At 31.0% G+C, this 13,588-nt stretch overlaps 1 protein-coding gene across 1 annotated transcript in view; it reads left to right on the top strand.

Moving 5' to 3' along the window:
• The first annotated feature begins 3,446 nt into the window (after positions 1–3,446).
• LOC118181128 (uncharacterized) overlaps positions 3,447–13,588 on the top strand; it is a 91,443-nt gene continuing 81,301 nt past the window's right edge. The window contains exon 1 of the mRNA XM_035350202.2: positions 3,447–3,669. Coding sequence (XP_035206093.2) covers positions 3,567–3,669 — 103 coding nt within the window. The 5' untranslated portion in view covers positions 3,447–3,566. The remainder of the gene's footprint in view (positions 3,670–13,588) is intronic.

The raw sequence follows: 13,588 nt of genomic DNA, 5'->3' as shown, positions 1-13,588 counted from the left end.
TTACGATTGGAGATCCTTCTCATGCAACCATACTGTTCTCCGTGATTCGATTTCGCGTCAAACTACCAGTATTCAACGGTCTTAAGACAAAATAATTTTATGGTCTGACGAAACTTAGAATTATTTTGTCTTGTTAATCTGAATCGGAAAAAACCCAAGCTCTTTTGTCCTTTTTGAAACGTAATGGAACTTACGAGTAAAGTCCACCTCTGTCGTTTGTGGGTTACTTGGGCCGTTGTGTACTATGAGACAGCCTTGTACAGGTGAAGTACAGATCTTTTGAGATACTGATTTCGATCACTTATTAAATATTATTTTATCAGCTTTTGTATTTCTTCATGCTTCTAATTTTCTAATGTTCTTTGCCACTGAAAGAAAAGAAAGTAACTGAAAGAAAAGATTTTATGATTTGCTCCACTTATCTGAGGCACATTTTCTGGCAATTCAGCCTTGAAACTTATGCTTCCTTAAAATATTTCTTGCAGTTTATGGTCTGTAGATTTACCGAAGTAATTTTTGTCCAACTATAAGAGATAGTCTAATTCTGTTGTTATTGTAGATTAACCTGTTATTTTCATCACCAACTATTTCTTTCCTATGAATTGAAAGTCATTGGCAGTTAAACTCGAGCTTTACTTTCCTCGCAAACTGTTATAGGGCATTTGAAAATTATACTAAACGCCATGGATTTGCTAAATTCTAATGTTTCAATTAATTTCTTATTGCTATTACATTTTTTAGGGATCTAACAATCAGTTTTTTAAACCATTTTTAATTTCATACGCCTCTCAACTGAAGTTTTCTGTATCAAAATGAAAATTATAGTGTTATTGTAACCCTGAATTTTAATGTTTCACTCGGATACATGCGTACACATTTTTTCATCTGAGGCAAAAGGGTAAATTCGCGCCCCTTTATATATTGAAAATTTTAAAGAAAGAAAGAAAAAAAAAAAAAAAAAAAACTGAAAGGTTTCAGATTTTAAATTACGTCCAAAGGCGAGCTTTTTAACGTTTTGTGTGTTACATTTATTTATTAAATATCATGTTCTTCGCACGTAAACCATAAAATTCAGTTCAACAGCAATATCTCAAAATAATTTTAAAAGTGAACATATCTTTAACATTTCCGACACACAGTTCCGCGCGCTGCAGATAAAGATTTCTTTTTCCCATACAGTGTTGCCATTGCTCGCTTTTAAAAATTTTTGTTAATCAAAAATTCGTTAAATTTTACAAAATATGAAATAGATAATAAAACAAATTCCTAATTCCAAATTTGGGTTTCAGATGCCCATATTCGGGTGGAAACGTACGTTACTCAAAATTGGATGGCTCTAGGTACTGTTGATTTATCGCAATGCGAGAAACATACATACATTTATACAGATTCTTCACTATTTAATTTCTTTAAATATAATATAGGGTGGTTATATTTGCTGGCAACAATTTGAAAAGTGAATCGGACATATATAGTGAACCAACGCATTTTGCCAAAGCGAAAATAATAGTCCTTCAAGGCAAATTGCCCCTTCGGACTAAAAAAATATAATATAATATAAAGCTTGTAGGGTTTATATTTATTTTAACTAACATTTATTTTAAGTTTAAACTATCTTTCCTGTCAAGCCTTACTTTCCCCTGGAACTGCCAATGCCAGAATATGTAAATTTTAGTAGAACGCGCAAGGATTCAAATTATCAGCGGAAGTATTCTGATTTAAATAGAAGGGAAACGAGTTCGGTGTATGATATTCTTACTTCACGAGCGCGGAGGTAGTTAGCGAGAAATTGAAGAACCCCGCGTTTCGGCCTATGTGCTTGCCGGGAAGTAGTGTTAATCGTTCAAGTGAGCTTCAAGTCTGCTGAATTAGCAGCGGTATTGTAAAACGCGGTGAGTTAGTTATTTCTAGAGAGCCTCGTAGTTAGAGTCTTGTCTTTAGTTTCTTTTCAGGTTATTATTTTTATTTGACCGCCGAGTTGGCGTAGTCTGTGAGCGTCAAGAGCACGCAATTGTAATTTTTACGTTGAATAAAAAGGGACTTAAACCCTTCACAAGACTCTGTATTTTATCCAGTTTTCACAGTCACCTCTTGGTTGCGTGCAAGTTGGAGGCGCGCAACGTTACAAGCTGAGAAATTCAAATGTTATATCTTATTAAAGTTAAAATAAGATGCTATTTGTTATTTTATTAAGTGGTAATTTAAAAAAAAAAACTTTGAAATGTTTCAATTTTTACAATCGTCTAACTATAATTCAGAAGCGTGGCTCTGTTTAAAGTTCTTAGGCTGCACCTTGAAAATGACAAAAGAAGTTTGAAAAGTTTTTATATTCTACATTAATTTTATTAACTTTATTGAACTGTTTTTGTTTCAGTTTTGAAATGATTATGTTTTTGTTTTAATTTTGATATAAGTATTTCATGTTAAACGGTTGCTGCCTTTCCTGGTATAATTTTGATTTAATTATAATCTCTTTATACATATATATATATATATATATATAAGATCTAGTAGTAGTCGAGGCTGTGTCTTGTACATAATTAATGATACCTCAAATTAATCCTTTTGCTTTATTTACAGGTTATGTACACTATTTACAATATATTACGTAATTAGGCTAGAATTATTGATTTTATCACTCACTCTACTGAACATTCGGCTTCTCTCGCCAGTGCTTTTTCAGGCTAGTTTAGTCTATGCATCATGAACTTAATTTCTTTAGTTTCAATAACAAATTTTAACACCAGAAACACTTATATATGGCATTGTGAAACCTCAGCAAGTTCGAGGATAAATTAATGCTATTAATTCTTCTCTTAATTCAGTTGGATTGTGTGTAACATAAAATGTTTTTTGATACTTCGTGAAGTGTTCAAGAATTGAAACTTAGCTATCATGATTTAATTTTTAAAATGAATTTCTAAATTATCGTAGCAAATTTGGCGCCCCTTTTAGTTGTTCACCTGAGGCAAATGAATCATCTGAGGCAAGTGAGGCACTCATACTTGTCCTGGTTCCAGTTGTTAATAAATATTATTCAATCTATAGTAATTTTACCAGTAAGTATTTGATTTATTTTCTCCTTTAAAGCTTAAAGTGAAATGATACTATAGTTACTTTCTACATGTTGCATATATATTTATAATGTTATGCATTTATTTATAATGATATAGTACATTTATTTATAATGATACAGTATATTTATTTATAATGATATAGTTACTGCAAATTTACAAATTTCTATTTTAATTATCTGCAAATGAAATTCCTCCCACTTTTTGCAGTAGTATTATGATACCAGGATTTCGTACTTCTCGTTGTTATGAAGTCTAAATACCTTCTTGATTGAGTGTATACTGAACCATTGAATTTATACCTTGGCAAAAGAAGCTTCTTTCACTGCGCTTGGCGCTCTGAATGGCGCCAATTTGGCAGTCTGTATGATGCGCTACCTGCTAGAGAGCGATCGGAGAGTGGAGGAGGAAGAAGTATAATCTTATCTTTTAGCATCAAAATTATTTTACTGAAACCCTTCGTCATGTGATCGTTTACTTTATACCATTGTCATGCAAATGTATGTTTTTCATCGGCATTATTTTTTTCTTCTTTTCATTTTCCTCTATTTTGACTTGTGGGAGAGTTTTGCTGATGAAGTAGTCCCTGCTCAAAGTGAGTATTTCACCTTTACTGAACCTCACTTTTTTTGGTAACTTTTAAAGAATTAACTATACATTAGTAAAGGTCAAAAGGAGAAAATTTTACTTAATTATTTTAAAAATGTTTCTTGCATGTTTCTTACTTCACGAGAGCATTTTAAGACTTAATAATCCTTAGTAATCGATTTGTGGGAAACTGCATGTTTTGTTTAAGAGCAATGCAGCAAAACTACCTTTCAGGGATAGACGGTAATTCGTTATCTTATTTTAAAAAATATGTACAAAAATATTACTAGTCAGTTCAATATTTAAAAAATGAAGTTTTGTATGAGATATTGTAATTAAATTTGAAATGTTGAGCAATACTTTTTTCTGATGTGACAGAAAAGTTACGAGAATTTTGGTTAGGGATGAAATACATATATTGTCCGAGATAAATATTTTCTCATATACATTAACAACATACATTAACAACCACTTTCTCTTAACAGAACTCCACGAAGATATCCCTTCCATTAGGTGGAGAACTCTCGAGTGTTTTGCTTTAATTAATTCAATGAACTAAGTAATTTGAATAAAATATTTAGTGTTCTGATAAATAAAAACTTTCCTTAGAACTTAAACGTTTTACAAGCAACGAATAAAATACCTAATTAGTGGGAAATATTGAAAACGTTAAGAAGAATGGTATACCAAAAGTGTAATAATGAAACAGTTTTTTGAAAGTATTTGTTAAACATTTATCTGCTTGTGGTTGGCAGGTTAATTTGTGTCACTCTTAATATTTTCATTCAGAATAATGATTTAAAGAATCTTTCATTGACTTAAAAACTTAAGGTATAGCTTAAACAATTTTCAAAATAATCATTTATCATTGAGTTTGATCACCAGATAAAGTTACATTTTCGATTTATTGTTAGTAATATAGTAAAACATTTATCTTCTCTTTAATCTTCTTTAGGTCAAACAGACGCCTTTTAATACATTTAAAATGAAATCTACGCCTTTTAAGTGTATAAAAAATAAAATTAAACTGCGCTTAAAGGGAAATTAATACAGGATAAATAGAAATAGATACATAATAAATAGAGATAGCATTTTGATAAATGCTATCTCTATTCATTTCATCTTAATTTATCATTCTTTAATTCAGAAGAAATGTTTGGTTTATTGTACTACGGTCAGCTTTTAACATTCGAAAATTAAATATTATATCATATTAGATGATATTTTGCAATTTAGAAGAGCTGTTTACTTCTCATGTTGTTTAATTAAGGCTACATTTCACATTTCACAATAGTTAATTTTAATGTTTTGACCTTTTTTAATGTTTCTAAAATGTGAAAAAGTTATTTTTGCTTTTATGTGACGACTGTTATTAAAAAATCACATATTTAATCTGCCAAAGCATTTCGTTTGCTTTTCCTTTTTGCTTACTTGCTTCTAAAACAGTTAGAAGTACGGACTAAAATGCTAATAGCATTGACACTTGAAAAGGGGAAATTTCCACCTAGACAATCACATAGATGCATTTTCTAGGGAAATTGCGCAGCGTTTATATTGCGTATGAAGTAAGTAGTGGAAGCTACATCTTCACTTATTAAGAATAGAACTTAGGACGAACTGCCTTTGCTGTCATGTCCACTTACTTCAATCTTCCCAATATTTAGTGGTAAATGAGTACCTTCCCGAGAAAAATTTATTTTTCTCTTGATAAAACTTTTATATGATATTAAACAATTATTAAACAATTAAGCGTTATGCAGATACATAAAAGATGTCAGAAAAAAGAGAGCTTTAGAGAAATATGCACCAATTCCTTATATTTGATCGAACATTGAGTTATGCTATATGCAGTTATAGACTTTTTGCTGTTTTGGCTTTAGTAAATACATTAATAATTAAGTTTGAAAGTGTGTTAGATCACTGAATAGTATTTTGTAAAACTTGTATGGAATTGTTCAAAGTTTTTAACGCTGTGGCAGCTATATTTGTACCTTTATTTCCAGATTTAATTTTTTAAGTTATCAGTATACACTGTGGAACTTTGAGAAGGTACAGCGCTCTTCTTAAAGTTATTAATAACAAAGTTTGATATATTTCACACTAATGATGCTTTGTATTTTTTATAGAATAAAAAAAGCAGTTAAGGAACAGTGAAGCGAATAGTTTGAAAGAATGTGTCAAAGTGTGTGTATGGATATAAAGTTTGAGAATTTTTTTTCATTTCATAGCACTTTATGGTTTTTATTCTTATCAACATCGAATGCCGCTGGTGCCAGAAAAGAATGAATGAACATGAGTGAAAAGTAGTATTTATAGATGATTATAGAGTTGAATGTATTACTTCGTTTTCTTTATTTTCTTAAATTATAAGAACATCAGAACTGGTCCAGCAGTGGTCGAGTGAATAACACGGTTGAACACTCATTTTGAATGTTAGTGAATGCATGGGTACATGAGAAGTTTCATGGCCTTTTTTTTATCTCTCATAGATAAAATGAATATGAAATAGTTTTTTTCAGAAAGTCATCCATTAAAGTCTCCGTTCCCTACGGTAAACAGCATTCGCATGCTTTGCGTAGCTAATTAATCCCTTCTAAAATTGCAAGTTTTTCTCGTGAAAACGATTTTATGTTCATTTTCCATTTAATCTGATCGTTTAAAACCTATAACGGCTATTAAAATGCATCATTAGGTTTTATTTCAGTTCTTAAACGTATCATCTGCCTACCATTTTTTGTAAAACTATTCAGCTCTGCTCTGATTTTAGAATTAATGAATTCATTTATCCAAAAGAAATATTTACAAATGGTTTCTAAGCAATAGAAAAAGCTCAGGTTTGTATTTTTCATTTATCTATGAACTACTGTTTTGAAGAATATTCCATGTTACTCATAAAAAAATAGGGAAAGACCTTTCCCCACTTGCGAGTTTCCATAAGTACTCTATAATATTTTTATGACCTAGATTAAATTTAATGATGTTGGAAAGGAATGAAAATATATTTGGAGAATTTTCACAGTTCTTATCTCCCATTTAGTTCTTCACAACTTGCGACATGTCATGCAGTATTGGTATGCTAAATTATTGTGACAAAACTTCCCAAAGTTAACTGTATAAGGTGAATAGATAAATTTTTGGTAGGTTTTGCAAGGAAAGTATCCCATATGGGAGAAGCGCGAAACATTTTATGCAACCAGCTTAACCAGGAATTGGGAAATAGGCCAGGATGAAATATTAGGATTTCTGTTTGATTAGTTGTCCACTAGTGTGCTACATACTACAAGAATTACTTTATTTCTTCATAATGATGCTGAATTTCCCAGAAGAGTAAGCATTGAGTGATTAGTGCTAATAAAGAAATCGAAATAAGGAAAACCTGTTTAGACTTATCTACAAATAAAATAAAACAAAATGTCTTAATAACTCCATACTTAATAATGATTAAATTAACTGTGAATAATGCACTCTCATCAGTAAAACTACTAGTAAATTATTGACCGCAATTTTGAAAAATATGCTATAGAGCTCATAACAGCGTTTGATAGCATGAACTATTTGACTTACGGCATGAGGATCAGCCAATAATGGATGTTCAATCTATCTCCATTAATTTTATCGACATGAATACTTTATTAGGTGTATAATAATTTCCTTTAGTATGTGCCGTGTAGTGATTTTCAGTTCTTGTTGGTAGCGTGCAATCGTTATCGATTGGTTTCTAAGCTAAATTCTTAACTATGGCGCCATTTTATGCGGCAAAATTGTTGTCGCTTTGAAACCTGTAAGTTGTTCTTCGTTTTCTTGTAGTTTGTGAAATAATTTAAGCATTGCATATTTTCAAAATTAGCTATAATAAGATAGTAGCCATTTTTGGTTTATGGCCATGTAATAGAAAATGCGATTACGTGCATGGCTGGATTTGTGCGAAGACTAAATACATTAAAGTTTATATATTAAATTATATATTTTGTTTAGATACCTTAATCACTGTCTTTTGAATTACCGGTGAGCGTGCTTTACTCAAGGAGATGTCTCAACGGGCTTGAGACCTACAAAGTCCTAAGTCTTTACCTCACAAGGAATATGACTGAGATTCGATTCCGCGATAGGACCTACGAACAATGCAATAAAATCTTTTCATTTTATTTTGCAATGCAAATTATTTAAAATTAAATTAAATGAAACAGGAATGCTTTATAAAAATGGCTTTGGCAGGATTATAAATTATACGGACTTAAATAATTACAAAGTTATGAAGATTATTGTCGATGTGTTTGTAATTCAGATTTATTTAATGGTGGCAGTGTTTCTTTTCCCTCTTTTTAAGTTTGTTTTAGGTAAGTTATGCAATAAGTCCTGGTTTAGATTTATTTCTCAGAGATAAAAAGTTCACGAAGAATAGCAAACAAAGCCAAACTTCCTTGCCAATGAATTTTTTTCATTAAAATATTAAACGGACTGACTTCGATTTTTTCTAGTTAATTTTTTTTACATTCATTTGTTCGTGATATACTGAGAGACATTTTTGAAATAAAACACACATAAAAAGTAAGATTTATATGGTTATTATGGTATTTGAAAACTGTGGGCCTCATATATGTTTCATTTTCATTCTGTTCAGAGAAAAATAATAGGACAGCTTCTTTAAGAAAAGTTTCGATAAATAAAATACTATTTTAAAATATAAACTTTTTTAGTATGACCTGCTTCCTATCTAGTTATAGGGGTTAGTCCCTAAAAAGAGAAATTTCTTGAAGTTCTGATATGCAAACTAGACTCCTTTGTATCCCATAACTCTTTCAAAGTATAAAATACCATTATTTGCTTTTATATAGGATAATTACGGCCATCAAATTCTCAAAACATTCCTTTCAATACTTTATAAAGCACATCAAACAGAACAATTGCATAAATGCGTTTAGTTATAATACAGTAAAACTACCATAGTGATAAAAATAAATTTCCGTATGTTTCTTGCAACTGAAAAAAATAGGCAAACGTTTATAATATATTCACATATGTATTTTAACATGCACAATTTTGTTTTTTTTTCGTCAGTAATGTAGTAATTCCAAGGTATGAGTAATATCGAATCTTTATTCATGCTTGCCCTTCTGTAATAGCGCTAAAAATAATTACCATATTTCCCCTCTTTTTTCACTAATTTTATCGTCCAGTAATTGAGAGGGGGAAATTCTGCAACTAAATCCCCGAAGGACACGGTTACAGTTAAAACATAACAAATGAAAAACAATCATGGATAAACTACAGGTAACTATCCCAACATTACTTCTTCAAAAGAAATCTAGATTCTGATAAGAATACATAGCAATATTAACATTACGATATCTAATAAGATGTCTTTATTTCTACTTCCCCGTAACTCGAATTTTCCGTCTGTTCGTATTTGTGTCTCTGCTATCCCTTAGGCCTCAAGTCATTCATAAATAATTATAGAAGGGGAATGTGCAGCTAACTCAGTGAGATCGCAGACTGTGTCAGTTCATGTTTGTTTCCCAGTGATTGGTCGGTTTTTATATTAGGCAGGTATAAAGTTCAACAGTCAGAAGGGAAGCGTTCGGCGTGATTTTCGCAGGTTGTTTGCAAGGGTTTTTCTTTGTTTCTAAGACGAAAACAATCACTATGTGGACGAATCCCTTTTAAAATTTAGGAGAGTTCGTTTTGTAATGAAGGGAAAAATTACGATAACATATTTAAATATTTTTTAACCTGTCGCTAAAAATATATAAAAATAAGGGGAAAAATATGCGAGGAAATACGGTAAGCTTCATTTTAAAGACAATGAATGAGTCAAATAACTAATGTAAGCTTCATTCAAAAAAGGACAAATAATAGAACATTTAAATACGATCGAGTAAATCTAAACGTAAAATATTTCTAAATCTTCATTGCCCTGAAAAGTTCAAAATTTTCAAATCTTCATTATCCTGCAGAAGTAATGTCGGTAATTAGTTACCTGAAATTTAGACAATATGCAAGGTTTGGTTTAGTTAATCAAGGCAAAGCACACAAGGGCTAAATGTGCCTAAAGGGAGGGATGCTTTCGTGGCGCGCTTTCTGAGGAAGACTGGCTTGTATACACCTTACCCATGGGCAAAGCCACGAAAACGTCCATACAGTCAGCCCGTAAGCCGGGATTCGAATCAAGGGTTGAGATATCAGTATTCAGCAACTTTACCGCTCAGCCGGTGGTGGGCCCACCGTATATAAGGAAAAACCGATATAAGTTACAAGAAGTTTGCTTTAAATCAGAAATGAGGAGGGGGAAAATTTTTTTTTTCGTTTTTAATTGCATGCGTCTTTGGAAAAATTTGAGAACTGCTTTGAATAATTATTGCGTTTAACTGTTTTATTCGATGGATATAAGTTCTCTAATTTTCTCTAAATAATTATATGAATATTCTTTATGAACGTGTTTATCATTAAAATAATCTTTAATTAAGGTAATTTTCGCTTGTATATCCAAAGGCAGTATGTGTTTTCACACTGCCAAATCATTTTAATTATTCGTTATTTTAACTATTTATATTGTTACCTGCAATTCTGAAAGCATCTTTTAGAACCAAGTAAATTTCCATTGTTTAAAAAAATGCAACTGAATAGTTTCGATTAATTGTAAAGTTACTAGGTTTTTCTGATGCAAGGAACAGTAGAAAATGAGCATTGCGCTCGCCGTGACTCGAACTCTGAACCTTCCGACTGTGAGCCGGTCTTTTCCCAATTACACAATACAGATACGCGGTAGAGAGGAGGAAAAAAACTTACATAGTTGCAAAAAGTATGTTTCGTAAAATCAGTTACGATTTCGTAAAAGTGTAACAACCACAGACTGGAATGAGGCATCTTTAGAACAATAACAATGTTTATCTATGTTTTAGATATACTAGCCGCTTTCAGTGGTGGTCATCTGTCTATTTGAGGTGGAAAATATGAGAGATTTCGCTATACTTAAATACATTTATGATACAATAAAAAAAAAAGAGTTTTTTAGAACTGGGTGTGAGATTTTTAAAGAATAATATCTTTTTTTTTTTTTCCTTCGGATTATGTAAATTCTTTGCTACAATTAGTAAGGTATACGAATAATATTGTATTGCATATTCATTTTCCAAAATCAGTCATTTTTAGCACGTCAGAATTTCGGGATACCCTGTGGCGTATATATATAATATAAATCATTTGCATTTCATTACTTTTATGCTACTATTATTTACAAATGCATCTCAATGATCATCATATTTAAAATACGCAGCTTTTCTGGAAAAAATGAATGTTACGACATAAAAGTTTACTTCAAAAAGTTATCTCCATGATTAAGTCTTCGTAAGATTTGCCATTTGAATTTTATTTATTGTGTAATAGAAATTGGTTATATTTTAACAGTGACATAACGACATCTGCTTTCACGTGAAGAATTGACAGCTTATTAACAATGTTGGGACGAAAAAATACCAAATTCTCTTTCTAGTACCTGTTAAAATGATAATGCCAAATAACACTTTCGGATGTAAGACGTAATCAGGTTATGAAAGGCTTTATTTACAACAAACAACAACTGACATATCCCTTCAGAGAGGAATACAATGGGATGTAAAAATGTGACAATTCTGACTGTTGATTCTTAATTATATAAAAAATTCGCCGTCTATTTATAAATGTAACCTGAAAGGCAGTAACTATGATTTCATTTTTTTACTAGTTTAATTAACGTGTTAGAAGAAGTTTACTAAAATTCTCGCAGTAAGATGGAAAATAAATACCTTTAGCATCCAATTTTTAGTATTACTAAAAACGTAGCTGAAGAAATAAGCATCTCTGAGGGTGTGAGTGAAATTTTCTATTTAATCCCTTCGTATGCAATTATATTTCTATCCGATAAATTTACAACTAACGTATTCATATATGTGTGACGTAAAAGGCTTTGAATATTGCTCGAATAACGATCAGTGTGTATATATAAAAATATTAGAAATCTCTACTCAAACAAATTTATTTCGCAGCAGGTGCTTAAATGTTTTAATGAAAGATTCTGAGAAAGAACCAAATTTAAGTTTTTAATCTGCGCCTTGTTTCTTTGCCTGGCGAGAATGTGTTTCATTCAACTCCTAAAAAGAGGGCAATAGGGGGAAAAAACTCATTGCAGATGACATGTGATGCATAATAAATATATTCCTGCATGCAAGCTCGAAGATTTGGTTTCATTTCCTCAGTCACAAATCGATGCTATATGTTATAAGAAACCTTCGATTATATGTATTAACAACTGTATTTGAGAGAAGTGTTAATTATTTATAAATAATCGAATCGCTGTGTTTCTTATAAAGTAGCGCTTGCTGAAAGTTATTAACATCGCACTTTTCTTATCGGTTTTCGCTTTCAAATATTTATACTCGGAATTTCTGCTACGGCTTTTCTTATAACATGCTGTTAATAAAATAGATAATCTTATTCAATAGTCAGACCTCTATTATAATAAACGAGGGCTGTAAAGCGCTGCTTTTCAGGGACTGCAAACACGTATTTCCTTACTTAAAAGGAAATAAAACTGGAGTATGATGAACTATGCAATGAACGGTGATCCCCTTAAGATCAGAACGTTAACCTTTTCAGAATTAAAAGTTATGATATACCCGCTGTATCCTGTAGTTACTGGAATGAAATAATACTTTATTTTACAGCGTTCTAAAATATTCTAGTGAAAATTAGGCCCTTCAGCTTTTGACTTATGTAAGGATGTCTTAGAAAATCGCTTTCAAATAAAAAGTAATGTCCTGTATTTAAAAAAGACCCGTTAAACGGCATTCAATAACTTTATCTTTTGCCTAATTAAAAAAAAAATAAACCTGCAAGGAAATAACAAATTAATAATCAAGCAGTTGAATTAAACATCATAAAGACCACATTCTCCCCCGCGCGCGCAAAAAAAAAAAAAAAAAAAAAAAAAAAAAAAAGGAAGTGTTTTATTTCCTATGATATGTACCACTGAAATTATGGTGAAATTCTTATAACTTCTTTAAAATGCTTGAATGAACCATTTTAGTACTTTGATGAGACGTCACAGCAGTTACTTTGTTCTGTTTATTATTTTGTTTAAATACATTTATTTATCAAGAAAATTCATACATTAAAAACATTCTGTGCTACTATAAACCTTCTTCAAGTACAACCTTTCTAAAGCAAACGGCATGGTATGTAAGGAAGAAGCAATGTAATTAACATAAATATTATCTGGAATATCAATGTTTGTCCTTCGATATTTAACGAGAAATGTTTGTTTACTAATTTTTTTATTCATTTAGAACCTATCTCATGATAATTTATTTTACATGAATTCGTTATTAATATAAATACATTTGGAATTCATTAAGTCGTATTTATTACTGTTTTTTAATATACAGGTTTAAATCATATTTACTGCAAAATTATTTTCGATGTAGTGATGACATAAGTCATGTTTTCTCACTAGACCATATAGTACAATATAAAATCCATCATATTTAATTCTGTTTTGTCTGCAAAAGATGAAACAAGGGAACACCCTTTCCGAGCATTTTCTGTATGCGCCGGAGTAACGTTTTCGTTCAGGGAATTAGTTGTTTTAGCCCTGACACATACCACAACAGTCGAATTTTTTGCAACAACATGCAACACATTATAAAAGTGCGACGGTTGTCATGGGAATCCTCATTGTTTTAGGTACTAACTGCGGGGGGGCGTGGCTACAAAACCAGAGCTAGCTTAAGAGGAGTTTTGGACTAATATAAAAACTCGGCTTTGAGAGCTCAGCTTTGAATTCGTAGAATTTACAGTTTATTTCTCAAGTTTAACACAGGCTAAAATAGAGTAAAAAATATAATATGAAAATATAAAAAGTTTAATAAAAATTTAAAAAAAAATAAAAAGTT

The sequence above is a fragment of the Stegodyphus dumicola genome, chromosome X2, assembly GCF_044657685.1.
Source record: "Stegodyphus dumicola isolate Sdum_Otavi_A_Nest chromosome X2, ASM4465768v1".
NCBI classification, from domain to species: domain Eukaryota; kingdom Metazoa; phylum Arthropoda; class Arachnida; order Araneae; family Eresidae; genus Stegodyphus; species Stegodyphus dumicola.
Note: the sequence above shows the minus strand (reverse complement) of the source record. Positions and strands in the feature narration are given on the sequence as shown.